Source organism: Schistocerca americana, chromosome 9 (genome assembly GCF_021461395.2).
Source record: "Schistocerca americana isolate TAMUIC-IGC-003095 chromosome 9, iqSchAmer2.1, whole genome shotgun sequence".
Lineage (NCBI taxonomy): Eukaryota > Metazoa > Arthropoda > Insecta > Orthoptera > Acrididae > Schistocerca > Schistocerca americana.
Genome location: NC_060127.1, coordinates 198304532 through 198326778, shown reverse-complemented (window position 1 = coordinate 198326778; position 22247 = coordinate 198304532). Strand labels below are relative to the sequence as shown.

The window sequence follows — 22247 nt, the reverse complement described above, 5'->3', positions numbered from 1 at the left end:
GTTTTATTAAACTTATGGAATAACACTACCAATTTATGCACCAACCCAATATTTGAATATTTTCAGTAGTGTATACTACTATTACTAATACTAGTGCTAGTACAAAAAATAGCAAATTTTCTTGATAGTTGTTCACTTTTACTGACAATACACAGATATTGCTGTGGAAAATCACACCTACTGCTACACATCAGTTCGACTTCATCTTTTGCTTTATGTTTAACTGAAAACATTACAACAATTAAAGGTCATGTAGAAATATTAATTGAAAAGAATAAATATTTGCTTTGAAGTTTTAAAATATGTAGTATGTAAGTACATTAAAATATTTACAAAGGGTGGATATAATCCCTGGCCCACGCCTTGCTGTGTTACTATGATTAATTCAGAAGTCTGTGTGATGCCACTAAAAAACTCAAGATCCGTTTACGATGCTTTGCATCTGAAAGGACTAGTAGTGATTCTCCAACAGAAAGAGGTTCCTACTCAATGGTCTGAAGATGACCACAGTAGTGGTCGCAACCGGTCACCTTGATAAATAAATCGTGACCAAGACTGTTTTTAATAGTAAATAAAGAAAAAAGTTTTCGAAGTCATTTTCTTGTACACCCTATAGCACAGAACTGGCGCCCTCGGACTTCCTCTGCTACGGCCACTTAGGAAATCTCTACAAGTGATGCGCTTTGAACATGGTGAGAGCGTAATTCACATAGTGGAAACATGCGTATCAGCACAAGACGAGAGTTTTTACCAACAGAAAATACATACTAGTACATGTCACTCACATAAGCCCATAGAACATGGTGGAGAGACTCTAGAAAAAGTACATCATCACCAAATTCTAACTCTTAAGAATCAAAAAGTCCACAGAAAAAATTGTGGATCATTATTTATTGAATGTAATAGAATTCTTTCTGGTTCAAATAGTTACGTTCTTCAAAATTATTGGAAAACAGCGCATTTGACCCATAAACTCTGACTCATGTTGCGTGTGCCGTATTAAGCAAGTGCGTGGCCCATAGCTAATTCTGACAAGGGGCCCTTTGTTTGTTTGGGTCGTATGGCTCTGGCTCTGAGCACTATGGGACTGAACTTCTGAGGTCATTAGTCCCCTAGAACTTAGAACTAGTTAAACCTAACTAACCTAAGGACATCACAAACATCCATGCCCGAGGCAGGATTCGAACCTGCTACCGTAGCGGTTCCAGACTGCAGCGCCTTTAACCGCACGGCCACTTCGGCCGGCTGGGTCGTATGGTTTAGGATATAGAATAAAACAAGATTGTTACAAATAAACATTTCTCGGCTGAATTTCGGAAAATTCAGAAATAATACCAGTTAGATCAATGTCTGAGCAAATCGTATTCAATGTTCATTATACTACGGTCATTTAGACGTTCCTGTCCCATCGTATTTCTTAATTCATTTTTAATGTACTTTAACGTTGAAAGAGGACGTTCTCCACTGCAGTTCGTGATCATTAAAGATACGTAAATGCGTAAGGCTATTTCTACATGTGGAAAACAAGTTCCTAACGAATTTTCCATTAAAAATTTGTAAATTTGTAGTTCCAAAGCTTCGTTCTTTTTTCTGTCAATGGCAGCAGCGATATCCGCTTTCAGCACCCACCTCAGCTAACTGTACCAGTTCGTTCCCTACCGACTCTTCTCAACCATCTGGGTAAGCATTCACGATGTGAGGAGCTCTTTTCAAGATCTCTTCTGCCGCAAGAGATTTAAAGTCCAGTAATATTCCAAAAACATTAGTCAGGTGATGGTATTTTTGTATGTGGTTAGCTAATGCAGCCAATACATTGTCAATTATCACAACAATCACCTGCGATTCAAAATATTCTCTTTCTACAAGTTCATCGAGTGTAGTTGATCCACTAAAATTGTCGTACTTTGTATCTCGCTTGTGTCGTGTTGAAGTTTGTTACTGATATTCTTCACAGCTAGTCAGGGATTTGGTTTTTGCCTCAATTTATGAAAATTTGAACCTCATTGCTTGGTTATATTCGTATAAGGATGCATAAAGTGCATATCCGGCGCTGAGATCTCTATCAGACGACTGCAGTGGAACGCTAGTCGCTTGCAAGCGCTCTAGGATTCTGTTTGATGCGGTGCACATTACTCCCGCTTCCGACTTACCCATTTTCAAAACCAGTCCGTAAGACTGATTGCGGCACTCTACCTTTTGATGCATATTACCAGATATGTCACTCAAAACTTGTATGATCGCACGAAAAGCAAATGAAAGCGCCTTTGTTGCATCACCTCTGGGGAACAACTTAGTTTCCGATAACCTTTACAAAATCGGAATTGTAGTACAGTCATTTTTCAGTACTTTCAAAAGAAGGCTCCATCGATAGGTAGAAGCGGAAAAAATGTGTAGATGCTTACAAGGAAATCAAAGAAAATGGATGTTTCTGTACAACATTCTGCAGCAAACTTGGCGGCCAAATTTAGCGAATGTGAAAACGAAAAATATATTCAGCCTACTTATTTATATCTTTAATTCGTGCTTCTAAGCCGGTGCACCTGGCACTCATATTACTGACGCTGTCATAGCTTTCCCGACGAAAATCTTTGCTATCAACGTCATAAGCTTTCGGAGGGTTGTTCAGCAGTATGACCTTCCATACCCGAAAACTTCACAAATCTTTCCACTGACTATCAGAGTCAGTTGATCTACGTGAGGTATATCAGGAGTAGAATCCAGAGACTGAATATTATTTGAATCTCTTAATTCCGCAAATAATATGATCCAGTATGGCTGCTGCAATTAGATGGATAAATTTCTCACACGTTGTCTTTGACAAATATGACATATGGCCCTTTCCTTTATTTGCATGAATACGTATATGTTGGGACACAAGCACATTACATTTGGGTAGTAATTCTAAAAACTGTAAATAATTTCCATTGATGGGTGGAACAACAGTTTCATCGGTATCTCGAAATGCTCGCCCACGCTCAGCTAGAAAACTTACAGCAGCAACAATTCCTTCTAAGTGTGTTCGTCAGTACTTTTGTTCGCTCTCAGTTTGACCTACAAGTTGAGAATCGACAAGTGCATCCTTGTTTTTAGAACTAACAGGGAAATAATCGCTTTTCTATGCGAATTGCTTTCTTCATGTCTCTTCAGCAAAGTATTTACATTCTTCCAGTCGTCTAACACGTCTTTCGTAAGCCGTGGCGAGCCGTCAGAATCTGCCACGTTGAAGACAAAAGAGAACAGTCGCCCTTTGCTTTCTGAATAGCACAACCAATCCCTCATGTAAGTATTATTCGTTAGTTTATGTTTATATGTGACAAACGACTTTCAACAGAATCTTAGCCTATTTTCCTTCTCTTATATTTTGACTGAAGACAAAAAACTACTGTTCGTATGCTGAACTTGGCTACTTCCTTTCATAATCTAATAAATTCTGTAAAAGTTGTATGGCCCTCATCAGCATCGTTAGAACACATTTAACTTTCACTTTGTGTTCCATTTGTACAAGATGCAGTAACATCAGAAGCCTGTAACATTTCGTCGACTTTTCTTTGTCCTGAAGGCGAGGTCTCTGGGCCGATAGGACTCGATATGCTTTTCAATTCAGTCTGGCTCGTAGACGATGCGGTTGAACTGGGAAGACTTGCCGTCTGTTCAGTTGGTGTGTCACTCGTAGAAAACGTAACTACAACGGAAGGAGTTGCATCTTCTGTCGTATAGCTATCGTCCTTACAATCAACTACAACTTTTCTATTTCGAACTTCATTTTCTGTATATTCGGCAAACGCATTCTGAATATTAAAGAACTCAGTTTAAGTGTTTCAGATCTAACAGCATGTCTCTATATCTCCTTTTCATCTCTTGCTTAACGCTTCGCACTTCCAGAAGCGTAGTCGCGTCCAGTATATCTCTGTCTGCTGCTCACGGTACAAGGGAAAAATTAAATTACAAAATAAAATGGAACACTACTATTTAATCGGATTGCGTGACGCGTAAGTATCATGATTAATACACGTCCACTTTGTATTGAAGCTAGTACCAGCAAATGCTAAGCTATATATATATGAGAGTGTTTTAGCCATAGAGCTTTTGCGACTGGTACGTGCCGTTTAGGCAGAAGCGAGAGTCTGCTCTCCAGCACTGCACGAGAGTGGGCCGGAACCGAGAGTTCACACGGCTACAGCTTCCTGCCTGTCGAGATCTGTTGAATCCTTGGCTATAAAAATTATGCGCAGGAAGAAGGGGAAAACGAGCTGAGAGTGAGCTCTCAGCTGTTATTTGCCTATCAATACAAACTCAGGGACACCTTTAAATTATTGGTAATCAGCGCTCTCAACAAAACATCATCCACTTGGCTTCATGTTTTACATTTAATAAGGGAAGCACGCTGGTGAATTGTCGGCTCCCACAAACGGCCTGGCTTGAGAACGTGGGCCACATAGTGAAAGTATGCAGTTAAGACCTGGCTACACTCGTGCGCACTTGTTCGTCGCTCGCCCTGCCGCTCTGCAGCCACTTTAGGTACAAACTGCACGTCACCTCGACTTACCGGCTACCCACGAGCTACAGTGCGGCCGTTCCTGGATTTGAATGGAAAGACGGTCAAACTGAAACGGTTGAATGTAAAATAGCGGGAGGTAGTAAAGACATGACAGACTTAAATCATTCTTTTCCGGCTATTTCATATGCAATGGAAGTGTATAGGCTTTTCTTTGCGCTCTTATTTGTACTTTTCAGTTTCGTTGCAGATATCATAGATAACTTTCCAAATGAAGATGGAAACAATGAACTGAAATTCGATGCTTCTTTACACCCTCCATTGGTGGTAAGAAGAATGACCGCTAAAATGAGGAAGTAAGTGATAATGAAGGGTGTTCTGAAGATTTAGAATCATCAGATGATGATAGCGAAGGAGTATAAGAAACGGTCTGACACTTTCTGGAAGACTGAAAAGAAGAGAATCTTTCAGGGCCGTTAACAAGATTTTTTAATTATTATAACAAAACCGATCTGCAAATTAACAGTAAATAGGGTAGAAAGCCATGTACGCGAGTGCAAATGTTTTCAAACGCCAACATAATCAATCTACATAAATTTAATATCGTCATAAGGTGACGGTACGCGATGTTAACATATTGAGCAATGTGACGTTACAGCCACAATACAAACGTGCCCAATTTTTAAAAATAAACTGTTACGTGGGTGTACGTATTCGATAAGAGTTCTTTTGTGGTGCGAAAGACAACCCATCTTAACTACAATAAAACACCTTGGTATAGTTCTGAAACAGTCATATCTCTTAACTGACGAGGTGTGGTCTCTCAGACCGCTCGAAAATTTTCCAACTCGCTCTCCAAGGCGAGTTGTGGTGGAATGCTTCTATACTCTCCCTACCCTCCTGAAATTACCAAGCCTACGATGTTTTGTTGTCGGTTGCGTTATCGCCTTCTGTCTTTACTGTTGACGCGTGTTACTGATGGGTGCTGGAGTCTCCTAGACCGCGCCTCGTGAACTACGTACCTGTTTTCTTCAGTACGGTGCCGTATAGCTCAAAATGTGTTGGCACGAATGTGTCATTTTTAACTTTCCCGAGTTTGATGAAATTATTAATCGGTCTATGGATATAGACCAAGAAATAAACGTAAACGACGACGATTTTACGTTAGCCAGTGATCACAGTTCTGCTGTCGAACGAGAGTATTATTCAGAGGAAGAACTTCAGAGAAGTTTTGATGTGGGTCTGTCTATTTCTTCAATGAAATAGTTAAAGCGTCTATTAAAATCGAATGTGTTCTGAGTGGTGATAAAAATGTAGTTCCCAGCAATGAATGTCATTTCGACAGACTTTCTTTTTGCATCTATCGGGTGGAATTTTTATGCGCAAATTTAAACCCTGGAATTTAGTTTTATTTGGAAATTTATTTGCTACAGAGACTGTATAATTTTTCAGAATGTGAAATTCAGTACTCTAAAAGTCTATTCATTCGTACTACTTAAAAGAACCACACAAATTTATGTGCCTATGTGTGATAAATAGTAACATGAAGCAGGCTTTGTTTAGAGCAGTAAAATAAACTATAAGCGTTTAAAAAACAGTTAAATAACTGTAAAAATAAATGTTATAAAGCATAAATTCAAAATTTCAAATGATTTTTGGCTTAAATCTCGGTTTAAACATAGGGGCCCCAGAGACGCCACCTCGTCGTGTACGTTACAGAAAAGTCAACTGGCGAGTTAAGGGATATTTACCGTGTGTGAAGAATTTTACAACGACACCGTAGCTACTATGCCTATGAGAGTTTTCGATAAAAAGAATACGTATAAGAGTATTTTCATTGTAGACATCACGCACGGTCGTCCTCCTATCAAAACGCCAGTAACACTTATACAGCTACACAAGGTGCCAACGGTGTCTGCAGATCGACACACTTGCTGTCGCCTCTGTTTCTACTCTTGAAGTCCGCCCCCGGTAGCTGAGTGGTCAGCCGACACGGTAACTCAGCGTGTTCGGTCAGAGGGTTACCTGCCCTCTGTAATAAAAAAAACTGAGTTAATGGATCAACGACGAGCTGGAACGGGTGTTTTGCGACGTCCGCGCCGAGCAGATGTTGTTATTGTGGTCTTCAGTCCTGAGACTGGTTTGATGCAGCTCTCCATGCTTCTTCATCTCCCAGTACCTACTGCAACCTACATCCTTCTCAATCTGCTTAGTGTATTCGTCTCTTGGTCTCCGTCTACGATTTTTACCCTCAACACTGCCCTCCAATACTAAACTGGTGATCCCTTGATGCCTCAGAACTATCCTACCAACCGATCCCTTCTTCTAGTCAAGTTGTCCCACAAACTTCTCTTCTCCCCAATCCTATCAACACTTCCTCATTAAATTATGTGATCTACCCAGCTAATCTTCAGCATTCTTCTGTAGCACCACATTTCGAAAGATTCTATTCTTTTTTGTCCAAACTATTTATCGTCCATGTTTCACTTCCATACATGGCTACACTCCATACAAATACTTTCAGAAACGACTTCCTGACACTTAAATCTATATTCGATGTTACAAATTTCTCTTCTTCAGAAAGGCTTTCCTTGCCATTGCCAGTCTACATTTTATATCCTGTCTACTTCGATCATCATGAGTTATTTTGCTCCCCAAATAGCAAAACTCCTTTACTACTTTAAGTGTCTCATTTTATAATCTAATTCCCTCAGCATCACCTGACTTAATTCGACTACATTCCATTATCCTCGTTTTGCTTTTGTTGATGTTCATCTTATATCCTCCTTTCAAGACACTGTCCATTCTGTTCAACTGCTCTTCCAAGTCCTTTGCTGTCTCTGACCGAGCAGATACAACGAACGAAAACGAACAAAATGAAAATTAATAATAAAAAAAAGTGGTCAGCGTGACAGAATGACAATCCTAAGGGCCTGGGTTCGATTCCCGGCTGGGTCGGAGATTTTCTTCGCTCAGGGACTGGGTGTTGTGTTGTCCTAATGATCATCATTTCATCCCTATCGACGCGCAAGTCGCCGAAGTGACGTCAAATCGAAAGACTTGCACCAGGCGAACGGTCTACCCGACGGGAGGCCCTAGTCACACGGCATTTTTTCTACTCTTGAAAGAAGCCATGGGCGTACTAGGGGCAAGAGAAGAGCATCGTATTTTAGCAGACAGGTCATTTTGTAGACAAGAAATACTGACGGATGTCCCGACAAGACGTGTTTTCTAAAATCATACAAGATTACAGTAGATTAGTTCTCATACCGTAATAGTTTTCAGATCACAAAATCTTCTCAGTGAATGGAGAACATGGAACTGAAGAGTCTGTCGTTTCCAGAACGACGATAAAACCAGGTGGGAGAAGATCGGCTACTGGTTCGGAGTTGTGACAAGTCTGGCTGTCTACGGATTTGTCTTCGCATTGAGCGCATCCAAGGCTGTCCATTTCGGCGAGGGAGTGTCTGAGATAAGCCCGGACTTGTTTCCGTTGTCGGCGAAGTTGGAATGATTGACAAAAACACATTAATAAGCATTCTTTGCTAAAAAAATTTACTAAATGGTGGCAGTTGTGTGCGTAGTTTCGTTCAACGGACATTTAAAAAAGCCGATGCCATGCACACGTAACCGCTCTCTTGTACACATTTTTTCTTTAGCCATTTCACGCGAAATACAGTTTTGAGACTGTTCACGTGCTTTATTAGTGTGTAACTGGTGCCAGAGACATCCTTGCTTTGTGCATTTTCACGCTGCGACAAGCTTTTACCCGAGACTTCGTCCGCGTGTAAGAGACGCCGGCGCGCGCGGCGGCTCCCGAAGCTTTCCCGTCCTGCCGGCACATTTGATTGTCTGCAGCAGGCGAAGGTCTCCTGTGGCGTGAGACGGGACATGCTTTTATGGCAAAACTGCGATAACTTTGATTCTACGCGGCGTGTCAAGTGCAAGCTGTATCACATTTTAAGATAGACTTGCAAAAATACAACTGAAAATCGCATCCAATTCCGTGCATTGATTTTTGCGTGGTGCCTGGTGCGTGGTGCGCGTACACAAAAATGCTAAAAATAATTTTTTTCGCTTCGATAGCTGCAATAAAAAACTTTCTCACATTCAGTTTTCTTAAATATATCCTACGTACAGGCATGTTCATGCTACAATTTTATTGTATGCGTAAATTCACAATGCAGTGGAAGCCACTGATCGTATCATTCACAGAGCACCGGATTATGTGCAGCAATGCTATGTCCACTATTGAATTTCGATTTTCGCTGCAAATGTCTTGAGCAGCTGGGTGGCGCCACTCCAGATCACCATCCTTTGAAAAATTGTTACAGGTACCGTTAAGGCAACACTTCCTTTGAAGTGCAAAGCTGACAATAGTAATACGAAGTACAGAATCAAGAGCTACACCATTCTCCAACGTTACGCTCAGTGGGACAGGTGCGAGACACTGTGGCGGCAGGAGACGAAAGCTGGTGCGCGCTGCACTCCGCAGTATCGTTTAAACAAAGGCAAAAGTTTGACTGAGTGAAGGGGAACTGCTGACGTACGCGTTTGCAACGCTTTAGAAGAGACATAAAATTACGTCCAGAGCGAGTGTTGGTTCCTGGATGGGAAAGGTCTAAGGCATCCATTACTTAGATCGACACGAATCCCCAGGAAAGCCAAACTCGTAATTGCGCCGGTATAAATCGCATAATTCGACGCCACGAAGACAAGTAATAATCTCAGTCGCTGAAAAACGGTACGTGCCTTGAAAGCACCTAAATCTCCATCAACTGTGCTCATGACGAAAATACAGAAATTAACCGTCCATAGTTCCGTACACGATCTGTGTTGATACGTTCCAAGTAGGGATCCTTTCCTACACTGTAAAGCAAGAAAGCGAGAATCCATTGGAGTGAGTGTTTTCTTTCAAAGTAAATTTAAATTATCACTCAATAGCAGCAATTAAAGTAAATGTGGAGAATTGTAGATTGCATTGTAAGTACGTAAAGTAAATAAAAATTCTACCTAGTGTGTGAACTAGGTTATAGGGACCTTCTGTCCAAGAAATTACGTAAAGTAACTATTTCAACAAAACTAAGAAAAACCAAGTATAACACTTTTTGCAATCATTTCGATCCTTACAAAACTATCGCAATATATGTTTTCAGAGGCAGTGTTGCTGACCTTACCTTCAGAAACGTAAGTAGGTATTATTGTCGTTTCGGCGTTGTTTTCATGGACCAAAACTTTCTAAGTGTGTGCGCGTGGCCTATGTTGAAAGCAATCATTATTCTGCTATCAACGTGGGTTATCCTGTTCCTTCAGTGATAGAAATTATTAAAAGAGAAAAAGTTTTAATAAGAACCAAAATATAGTAAATACCAAATTTGGTGAATTTGTTGAATAACGTCAATCGATTCATCATTTTGGCTGGCGACAGTGTTTTCCAGTATTATTATCACTCGCAAGAAGTAGTCTGACGGAACAGAAAGCCGCGCGGGATTAGCCGAGCGGTCTCGGGCGCTGAAGTCATGGACTGTGCTGCTGGTCCCGGCGGTGGTTCGAGTCCTCCCTCGAGCGTAGGTGTGTGTGTGTTTGTCCTTAGGATAATTTAGGTTAAGTAGTGTGTAAGCTTAGGGACTGATGACCTTAGCAGTTCAGTCCCATAAGATTTCACACACATTTGAACATTTTTGAACGGAATAGATAAGATGCAACCAAGACCACACGATAATTTCATATTTGACCGAGCTTTATCCATTACGCGGTATCTGAGGTCACTAGCGGTTGTGAAGGAGGTAGTTGTGTTTAAGTGCTTCAACTACCAAAGCTAGAATAACATCTGAAATACACGACTGGCCATTAAAATTGATACACCACGAAGATAACGTGCTACAGACGCGAAATTTTACCGACAGGAGGAAGATGCTGTGATATGCAAATGATTAGCTTTTCAGAGCCTTCACACAAGGTTGGCGCCGGTGGCGACACCTGCAACGTGCTGACATGAGGAAAGTTTCCAATCGATTTCTCAAACATAAACAGCAGTTGACCGGCGTTACCTGGTGAAACGTTGTTGTGATGCCTCGTCTAAGGAGGAGAAATGCGTACCATCACGTTTCCGACTTTGATAAAGGTCGGATTGTAGCCTATCGAGATTGCGGTTTATCCTATCGCGACATTGCTACTAGCATGGTCGCGATCCAATGACTGTTAGCAGAATATGGAATCGGTGGGTTCAGGAGGGTAAGACGGAACGCCGTGCTGGATCCCAACGGCCTTGTATCACTAGCAGTCGAGATGACAGGCATCTTATCCGCATGGCTGTAACGGATCGTGCAGCCACGTCTCGATCCCTGAGTCAACAGATGGGGACGTTTGCAAGATAACAGCCATCTGCACGAACATTTCGACGACGTTTGCAGCAGCATGGACTATCAGCTCGGAGACCGTGGCTGCGGTTATCCTTGACGCTGAATCACAGACAGTAGCGCCTGCGATCGTGTACTCAACGACGAACCTGGGTGCACTAATGGCAAAACGTCATTTTTTCGGATGAATCCAGGTTCTGTTTACAGCATCATGACGGTCGCATCCGTGTTTGGCGACATCGCGGTGAACCCACATTAGAAGCGTGTATTCGTCATCGCCATACTGGCGTATCACCCGGCCTGATGGAATGGGGTGCCATTGGTTACACGTCTCGGTCACCTCTTGTTCCCATTGACAGCACTTTGAACAGTCTACGTTACATTTCAAATGTGCTACGACCCGTGGCTCTACACTTCATTCGATCCCTGCGAAATCCTACATTTCAGCAGGATAATGCACGACCGCATGTTGCAGGTCCTGTACGGGCCTTTCTGGATACAGAAAATGTTCGACTGCTGCCCTGGCCAGCACATTCTCCAGATCTCTCACCAATTGAAACGTCTGGTTAGTGGTGGCCGAGCAACTGGCTCGTCACAATAAGCCAGTCGCTACTATTGATTAATTGTGGTATCGTGTTGAAGCTGCATGGGCAGCTGTACCTGTACACACCATCCAAGCTCTGTTTGAGTCAATGCCCAGGCGTATCAAGGCCGTTATTACTGCCAGGGGTGGCTGTTCTAGGTACTGATTTATCAAGATCTATACACCCAAATTGCGTGAAAATGTAATCACATGTCAGTTCTAGTATAATATATTTATCCAATGAATATCCGTTTATCATCTGCATTTCTACTTGGTGTAGCAATTTTAATGGCCAGTAGTGTACTAAAGGTAATTGCAAGAGTACAAACCGTGGGTGTTGTAAGCGGCCTTTAGAAGGTCACAGAAAAGCATTTACATCGCCATACTACTCTTATAACCTTGTCATACCCTTATATACTAATTAAGACCTTAAAACTACTTGCTACTACGATCAATGCCGGTCAACCGTTCTACAGGTAACTGTTGTGTTAGGATTTCCACGGCGTATACCCTCTGGTGTCTTACCGAGAAACACAATACGCAATAGTCTGCTAGAAACAAGTCACAACCGGTGGCTGATAAGCTCACGACTAAGTTTGCGCTCTTCTTCTTCCAGGAAATGGTATACATACTTCCACATTTGTTCCAGCGAAATTCTCCGTTACTGAGGCTTTGTTAATCTGTAGAAGGACTCCAAAAGCTCTGGACTGAGTGAGTAATTTAAATACGTTACATGTTGAACGGTAACACCCTCAGAGATCCTTCTGGCCAATACAACGTATTCTGCGACAGTGCCATAACAGTCGAGCCAGCAAGTGCAAGTCCATATCTGGCCACCCGGACAGATCACAGCCTTCCCTTGTAGGCACTTTCCAACTCTACTCGTGACATTGCCACGTGAGCCTGCCTGCCCTGTGTCCTTGCCTCCACCCACTTCCTGAATATTCCCCATCTCATTGGATACAAGTGAATGCTGTAGCAGTGACAGGTAGTCGTGCTCGCTGACTCCACCTGTTTCCACATACACCCTAGCCATGCGGAAGAGCAGCTTTGGCTACCTGCTCAATCTCTACAGGAAACTGCCTTTCTGCCCACCGCAGTCCCATCGTGAATTCCCTCAGTGTAACTAATGTACGACTGAGTTGTCCATCCACTGCATGAAACATTGCCTCTTGCAATATCGCCACTTCATTCCTAGATCTAAACGTTGCTCCGCTAGCCCACGCAACAACGTCACTATATTCAATTTGTTGTCCAACACACTCAGTTGCTTCTATATTTTTTCCAAATCGCTATACGGTACCTCCCTCGTTTCGCTAGCAGACCAGGTTAGCTCTGCTGCTAATTCCCCTACTATTCTCGTGTTATTCAACATCCCTTGTTCTAAGTTCGATAGCAATGTTGTGTGCCACTCCAGGCTATCTTTCATGGAACCTGCCAAATGCTGAACCTCAACAATTATGCTATTTAACTTCTGCACTTCCTCTTCGTCTGCTGTTCTGATCTAGGTTGTTCCCAAGGCTGGTCATAGCAATTGTTACTGCATAACCATGTAGCCATCCAGTAATAATCATTCCACTTTCCTTGCTCCTCTCCTAATCAAAATGTCCTCACTTATTCCTTTTGGACGTTGTCTTCGAGGGTATAAGTGACATTCTTTAGGCAGACAGTTCTCACGAATACTGCCAGTTGCAGCATAACCTCGTTATTTTACGTGAGCCAGCAATGTTGGCGATGTAAACATATAGACAAAATAAAATCTGTAGGGCAGATTTGTACTTTTATCAGGAAGTGAATCAGTCATTTTAACCAGAGGTGTAGCACATTTTCCAAATGCTTTCTTGTACACTTCGTTCCTTTGTGGATCGGTTCCTTGGTATATCTGAAAATCCACTAGATAACCCAGGTTTGTGTTTAAACATCGTGCTTTGCACCCAGATCTAATGAATTTACCTTTCAGAAATTGTTTGCATCCATGCTTACCAAAGTACTTTATTATACTCTCATCATAATCCACAAGCTGAAAATGGAGAAAAAACGCTTTTCTTAACACGTCTGTTAATGGAAGAAGTTCCCACATTTTATCGTTGCATTAATTTGTGTGTTATCACGTGAGTGAATCGACCTCGTAACTGTTTCAAATCAGTCTCTTCTCATCATGTTGTGCACCATTTCGTTTCTCATGCCCAACCCTGCATTCCAGTAACATCTTCTGCTAGGTAGAGGATTATAGTCTGAGAGAATTAGAATTCCTAAAAAACCTTTTATCTCTTCACGTGTTGTCTAGACAGTTCTTGAACAACGCGTGTTTTTAGTTTCAGTACCGTGAAATTTCATCATTTCAACATTCTAAAAGAGTTCAAAGCACTGAATTGGAGACACGTTTCTGCATTTACTGTGTTCTCTCTCAGGAAATAAAGCGTCATCACTTTGCATATCCTCCCTTCTCCAATCCCTTATTACAGTTTGAGATCTGTAGCTTTTCTGTTTCATCTGAAGCGACATTCTCTGGTTTACCACCTAACGAGTTTTTGTTGGTCAATACCGCTTCTGCTCCAGCATGAGGTTTCCTTCGTCCACGATTACCATCTATCTTCCCACCATCATCTTCATCACCAGAATATTCATCCGACTCTACATTAGCTTCAGGAGGCTCTGTAAATATGTCCGGTGCATCTTCTTCCTCAGCCTCAAGTGTAACTATATTTCATGCACAAGCAGGCCTCTGACAAAGAAGGAAACATTATATTGACTGTTCTGCCTAGCGCAACACATGTGCAACACGCAATTAGAAACTGGATTTGCAACCGTAATAATGAACTGCATTTTATGGTTAACCTATAACATAAATTCCAGCGCTTTAATATTATAACTAAGCAAAAGTTTTAACAATTGTGTGATATATTGCTTCAGAAAATAGTACTTACTTCTTATTCCAAGACATAATTTTACTCAGAAAAAGTCTTCAGTAAATGAACAATCAGAAACTATCCTCTTGCTGCTTTCTACTGGCAGAAAGTCGCTTAAATATCAACAATAGAGCTTCCTTAAAGACGTACAACAACAGGCATTTCAGATGCATTCACCGTTGCCAACAAGAGAATAAATGGTAGCATGTTACATGACGCGTATGTCACGCTAGGCATAAATGGGTTAATGTACTTAAAATCGGCAAAAGTAGAGCACTGGAAAGACGTGAAGTTTTGTGAGCTATGCTACGTAATATTTTCGGTTGAATAAAAGAACTGACAACTAACAAGTACTTGAAGTTCATCTTTTCCTCTACTTTCCAGTGAATAAACATTTTATGATCACTAACAAGTTACTGATAATAGTAATAATAATAATAATAATAATAATAATAATAATAATAATAAACACGTATCTGGACAAAAGAAACAGTCTTTCTGTTTCTATACTGTTTGTTCTTATTCTGTTTCATTAATAAACTCTCTGTAACTAGATCAAAGTGAAAGTTTCTCACGTTGATGAAAGTGGACAGATGGTTTTATTCACAGACTGCAACGAATTGCACGTTATTAATGAAATCTATCGAGTAAACTAATTATGTGATCAACATAAAAAATAAATGTGTTTTTTACTTTAAAAACAGACAGTCATACACTGTCAAGCTGAGAATTTTTCAACCTGCCGATTTAGTTTGTAATAGCATATTTTTTGTCTACGAAAAATGGAGAAGAATGGCAAGTTGAAGAGCTATAAGGGCGAAGAGGAGGAAGGAAAAGAACAATGAAGAGAATGAGTAGGTCAACAAAGAGGAAAGAGGTAGGAGGGGGAATGAAAGATAAGAGGAAAAACCAGGAGAATTCTAAAGATACAGGGAGAGGGAATAGAGATGTGGATGATGACATAAAAGTGTAAATGGTATAGGATCAGAATAGAAGAAAAAGATGAATAAAAAAGACAAGGAAAGAAGTGGGAGAAGAAAACAGAATGAAATGGTTAAGAAACAGTAGAGAAATATAACGACGAGAGTGGAGGTAAGGAGGAGGAGAAGTAGGCAGAGGAAAAAACTGGCAGAGGGAAGAAAGGGAGGAGAAGGGTAAGAAGAATGTGGCTAGGGGACGAAAATAAAGCAAAAAAGGATGAGAAGACGACACGAAGAAGGAAGTATTATGTGAAAGCAGACTGAAAGAAAAAAATATAAAAAGAGGCAAATAAAGATTGAAAATAAAGATTGAAAAGAAGAGGAGGAAGAAGAAACAAAGGATTGAAAGAAGAAGACAAGATAGAAGAAGAGGTGAAAGAAGGTGAATGATCAATATGAGAAGAAGCTTAGGGGAATGAGGTAGAGGTGGGTGGGCAGCTGGAGGAGGATTTGGATGAACTGTTCAAGGAAACATGAAAGAGGAGTGGAAATTGGAGAGGGATAAGGATAAATTGAGGGAGGAGGAAGAGAGGTGAAGATGAGAAAAGTGAGATGGAAGTGGAGCAGAAGTAGGAGCTGAAGAAGTGGAGGGGAATGAGACAGTGAAAGATGAACAGGAAAAGTTGGATGAAGTGGTGCAGGAAGAATGAAAGAGAACTGGAAATGGTTATCACTGTTAGCATTCAACCGCGATTCTTATACATGTATTTTAACAACGCGTTTCAAGAGACAATGCTCTCATCATCAGGTTGTAAAGTCTATGTCATGAAATTAAACGGACTAAAAAGACAAAATACCATCACAAACAGTTGGGAAGTCCATAGAGTAAAACAGAATTAAAAGTATATTGGACTGTGGGTACTCGTCTTACATTGAAGTTGTTGACACAAGTCGATGGCCGTCCCATAGCTACCAAGCATGCTGTCGCACTGTGCCGGCTCGGGAGCTGTTGTGGACTGACGTGCCTAGGTGTTGTGGCGTGGTTACAGCCGTGTGCTTGACGGTAACGCTATGCTATTGGGCGCCTTATTTCCTTATTGCACTGGTCTGCCATCGTTAGCCTCTAGCAACTCCGTCAGTGACATGCTACCAACTTAAAGTCGCATACCTACCCTAAAATAATTCTAAAAACCCGCTAAAAAATCTCATTTCTTTAAAATTATCTTGTGCATTTAGAATATTGCTTTCTTTCTTTTCATGGATAACTATCTCGAATTCCTCTAGTAAATCAAGTTTCCTCCCTTTCTTTTCTACATGCAATATTTCTACGTTATCTTCTATGCTATTAAGGGGATGGCCTGTTTCATATATATGGTTCGCAACAGCTGATTTGTCATAATTTCCTAACCCGAACGCATCTTTATGTTCTTTATACCGGATCGCGAATGATCTTCCTGTCTGCCCTATATATTTTGCATCACAAGTTCTGCACTGAATCTTATAAACTCCCGATCTTTCAAACTTATTTCTCTTCTCGCCAATATCGTGCTTAAGGCTATACCTCACTAGGTTATTAGTCTGAAAAGCTATTTTAACGTCGTATGGCTTAAAAATATTTGCTATCTTTTGTGAGACTGTTCCGTAGTATGGCATCGTGATAATTTTCTCTTTCTCTCCATCAGGTTTTTTCTTTTCCGTAACAGTTTTTTTAACCATATCTATTCTGTGAAGTGGAAAGAGACAAGGTCGTAGAGAATTAGCAGAAACAAGAAAATAGTAAGAAAGTGGAGGGCAGATGAGTGCCTCTGCCTGTGACTCACCTCTCCCTGAACCTCGTCGAGTGGCAGCACAATCTGCCCACCTGGCTTGACCAGAGCTTCCAGCAGGCGCTGCCGTGTCTTGATGGCCCCGTCCTCTGTGGCTGCCGACCTAATGGCGATGCACTGCATGGCCCAGTTCTCCAGTATTTTCACGAACTTGAACAGGCCGCGTCCTTTGGAGGTTAGCTTCAGCAGGATCTTGTTCTGCATCCATGGTCGCACTATCATCTTCTGTAAACACCATGTGGCACTCGTCACTGCTAGTCTCCAACTCGGCGGGGAAAGGGGAGGGGGGGGGGGGGACTCAACACTGGTCTCTGTTAATCAAATCAGCTCACACAAATTGCGAATCAAATTACGAACTCTGTTCAAACTCCCTGTGTAAAATCAACAACGTAAGGTCCAAGATTTAATTAATGCCAAAAATTAAAACACTGATTAAATGTATAAACTATTACATATCTGATCCTGGCTGCTCCTACCTGTTAGTGGTGGTCGCTATTGTAAACGCTAATGTCGGTAATTCAGCTTCCGGGAAATGGATACTATTGTCCAGCCTGAAGACGACGGATCAGCCTTTCCTTTATCCAGCTAACAGACACCTGTCTGGCCCGACCCTCCTGTTTGCAAAGGTAAGTGACTTCCAAAGGAACGCCAGTTTTTCCCAATACGCTTATGGAAAAGAAACTTCTCAGGGGACTGACAGAAAGAAGCACCTTTGAGTAAGTACTATATGCGTTACCAGGACACAGGCAAATGAAGTACGTAAACTGATGACGCAAAACTTTTATGACCAACTGCTCACTAGCTTGTTTGTCCGCCTTTGGAACGAAATACTTCATTTATTCTGCGTATCACGGATCCAAGAACTTGGCAGGTTTTTGGAGGTATGTGACATTAGATTTCTGCGCACAGATCATATAACTCACGAAAATAACGGGCCGCTGGTAGCATAAGCAGTGATGGCGCCCGATAGTGACCCAGGTGAGTTCCATAGGATTTGCATCAGGTGACCTCGGTCGGCGAGACATCAGTGTGAGTTCGCTATAATGCTCTTCAAACCACCGTAGCACGGTTCCGGCTCAAACAAATGGATAATTATACTGCTGAAAGACGACATCATCTTCGTCCAACACTTCAAGTATGAAGGGATGCAGGTGGTTCTGTAAGGGGTCCGTAGGCCCTTACTATAAGTTTTGCGACAGCACAGGTCGACAGGACAAACAATCGATAGTGTGCGTCGGGTGGCGAGAGCGAGAGCGAGTGTTGAGACAGTAGAGTGGGACCCAGGCTGCGGGCCGGGCCGTGGGGCGGCCGGTGGCCGTAATGCAAGGCCGCACCGACAAAGGGGGTGGCCATCGCCGCGGTTTAACCCCCTTTTGTGTTAGAAATATACGGGAAAGTGAACAAGTACAATTACTAGTGTGATTCAGTGATATTTTTGTGCCGATATTGTAATTACGCGTCTACCGCGCCGGCATCATTTGGATTGCAGTGTTGGATTGCAGTATTGGATTGTAGTGGTGAATTACAATGATTGAAATTGCGTGTGACGATAATGAATAACTAAAGGGCCTGTTCTGTGATTAGCCGTTATTAATTCTGTACGACGAAGGCAGTGGCTGTCTCCTTACTTTGTGTTTTGCTGATGAATATAAGTTGTTGATTAATGAAGCTGTGTTGTCGTTCTTCTTGGCACCAGACATTTCTTTATTACAGCATTGGAGAAGGACAAAATGGAATGTAACATCTCCGTAGCAGTCCAATCTAATTGCCAGCCCATTAGGTACACGGTCACATTAATTATTATCTATTTGGGCTGCTATCAGATCCCGATCGAGCGGGATAAGTCAGTAGATTAAACCGGAGTGTTACACCCTTGGCTTACCGTGAAAGGACAAGTGCAATTTTCGGACGAATCATAAAGAACAATAGGTAATATTACCTTATTTAACGCGAAGAAAATATTTTCCAATGTTGAATCGGGACAGAGCATAAACTTCAAAATCGCGACAAGAAACAGTGAATTTTTTGAACAATACGAAGTAATAGCATCTTACGATTGTGACTAAACTTTTTTTCTTGCCATATTAGATGAAAATAATAGTGTCAACAGACTGTGTTATAATGTGCAAATGCGTAAATCCGCGCGAAAAACTGTGAAAAGTGAACACCAAAGAAAGACACGTGTGAACATTTAAATAGCAAAACGAGCCAAGAATTCGTCACGAAAGATTTAAAGAAGTGTTTAGTGGTAATATTTTGACTGAAATTGCTCTTTGAATAGTGAAAATCGGACAGCTTCTTGTGGACCCATAAAGTGTTATGCAGTCGACAATGTATTGTGGCGACGCAATTATTGAGTGACGTCACGCAGACACGTGTAGCAGTTGCACCAAAGAGGTTCAATCTGCGAGGTGATTTCACACGCCCGCCACAGCAAGCCGCGCGACTTCGAGACACCGAGCGCCGTCCCGACATCTAGCAGCCGAACTACAAACTACGGCCGCCTGCAGCGCCACGGAGCGGCCGGCTGAGAACTACGACGTCCCACCACAGCGAGACCTCATGCGGTTCCGGCGGCAGTACAGCGCCACGCCCACTTCAAACGTCAAAACATCGCAACTCGTGGTAACGTCGGTTGGTGAGTGGAGACGACTGGTTGACATAACATTAAATTGCAAGGTGCAGTTTTTGCGGTAAATAAACGTTTGTGAACTGAATTGCGTGTTAGGAAAAGTGCCCAATTGCAGTAATTTCCGAAAAGTTTGCAAAAAATACTCTGAAATTGAGCATACTTATTTATGCATACTGAGCTGTCTAAATGATAATTATACAGATATGCTTATTGTTTTTGGGGGATTTTATATGTATAGATTTTATGAATGGTATGATTTATCTTATTTAAAACATTTTACATAAACTGTGTAGGTGAAAATTAATATGTGAAGTGATTAAGTAGTTAAGGTGTAGGGAGCTAGCAACTCTTTTGCTGGTATACCAAGTGGCGACTGGTACACTCCCAGCTGGGTGAGACTTTACTTCTAATTTCAAGTTTCACTCCTCTACCATCTTTCTCTATCCTTAGGTTAAGAAAGTTAGTGTGTAGTAGTTAGAATAGGTAGTGGTTGTACAAATGATAGTTAGGAATCTTGTACCAAATTTATAGTTCACTCATATATGGAGAAGTAGTTAAGGTGTAGGGAGCTTTCTGGTATACCAATTGGCGACTGGTACACTCCCAGCTGGGTGAGACTTTACTTCTAATTTCAAGTTTCACTCCTCTACCATCTTTCTCTATCCTTAGGTTAAGAAAGTTAGTGTGTAGTAGTTAGAATAGGTAGTGGTTGTACAAATGATAGTTAGGAATCTTGTAGCAAATTTATAGTTCACTCATATATGGAAAAGTAGTTAAGGTGTAGGGAGCTAGCAACTCTTTTGCTGGTATACCAAGTGGCGACTGGTACACTCCCATCTGGGTGAGACTTTACTTCTAATTTCAAGTTTCACTCCTCTACCATCTTTCTCTATCCTTAGATTAAGAAAATTAGTGTAGTAGTTAGGATTGGTAGTGGTCATCCAAGTAATTCAGTCAGGAACCATGTAGTAAATATGTAGTAGTTGCTGTTGATGTAGAGTGTGAGATGTCAGAGAATCAATAACTAAAAAAAAAAAAAAAACTCAGTTTACTGTGAGTAAATAACCAAAATTAATAATGCCAGAAGGAATAAAATGAGAACCGTATCAGAGAGCGAATGTTTACATAATGTCGTGGTAAGCTAATTGGTTAAACAAGAATTTGGGTAATCTTATAGAGTTGTTTTATGAGGCATGAAAAGGTCAAACTGTTGTAAGAAAATTGAAGTAATGTATCAGCTTGTAAGTATATGAACATATAAAGAAACAAATACACAAGGAGATAGTTGTTCGGATAAATGATGTGAAATATGATGAATGGAAAGACTAAGGAGCCTGAAGTAGTATTTTTATGTGGTTATTGCAGCGAATATGGAGAGTTGATGTAGGTTGAAGATATATGTGCAGTTGAAGTTGCTGTTAAGTTGAGGGAGTTATGTGTAATGATATATATTGAGTATGAGAGGTTTGAAGTGTTGAAGTATATGGAGGATTGATATAGGTTGAAGATATATATGTATTTGCAGTTGAAGTTGGTGTTAAGTTATGTGTAATGAAGAGTATGGAGTATGAGATGTTTGAAATATTGAAGTATGTCATTTAGCACATGAGCAACATCTGTTTGCAAGTTATTTGTAGGCATACATGTTTATCTGAAGTATGCTGATAAAACAAAGTGTAACTAATGAATAATTAGTAATTCATGTATCCAATTAGCTATCAGAGTCAATTATGGTTATACGTAGGTCAAGCTTTAGAAGCAGAATTTTGGCACTGAGTAATGAATGACAAATATCCATATAGTGGATTTGAATTAGTGTGAATATAACAGGAGATATTGTACCTCTCATCTAAGCTTTCTTGATAACAATTCACATATGGAAGTAATGTTTGGCAAAATGAAATGATCAGTAGTTTAAAATTTTTCATTGGGTGACCACGTTAGTTGTAGTGTTACAAATAATTATGTAAGACATGCTTAGTGGTACAATGTAGCATTTAAATTTATGGAATCTGTAATGAACAAGTTGTGAATTTCTTTCTTAATTTTTATAAGTGTTGGCCAAGTGAGTTATAAATTAGAGTGATAGTTGTATGGACGGCACAAACCCGGCTGAAAGGACGGCATACCAAAGGGGTAGCTGGCATTCACCTAGTTTGTTGTTTTGTCTTTGCTGTAGCAATAAATTGTGAATTTCTTCCTTAACTTTTATAAGTGTTGGCCAAGTGAATTATGAATTAGAGTGATAGTAGTATGGACGGCACAAACCCCGCTGAAAGGACGGCATACCAAAGGGGTAGCTGGCATTCAACTAGTTTCCTTTCTTGTGTTTGCTATAGCAAGTTATAACAGATATGTAGTTAATGACTCGTACAAACCTTTGAAAGTGAAAAGTTTTTGGAAATTTTTGGTAAGATAAGTTATAAAAAATATATATATATTTACCATGCTATGTTAAGTAAGTAGGATTGATGTTGTGTGTTATTTGGACAATGCCATATTTTTGAGATGTAATAACTTTTT

General features: G+C 40.9%; 1 protein-coding gene across 1 annotated transcript in view; it reads right to left on the bottom strand.

Annotated features, from left to right (window-relative positions):
• Nucleotides 1-22247, bottom strand: part of LOC124551058 (cytochrome P450 4C1-like) — a 160103-nt gene that overhangs the window by 32274 nt on the left and 105582 nt on the right. The window contains exon 5 of the mRNA XM_047125933.1: nt 17087-17317. Coding sequence (XP_046981889.1) covers nt 17087-17317 — 231 coding nt within the window. The remainder of the gene's footprint in view (nt 1-17086; nt 17318-22247) is intronic.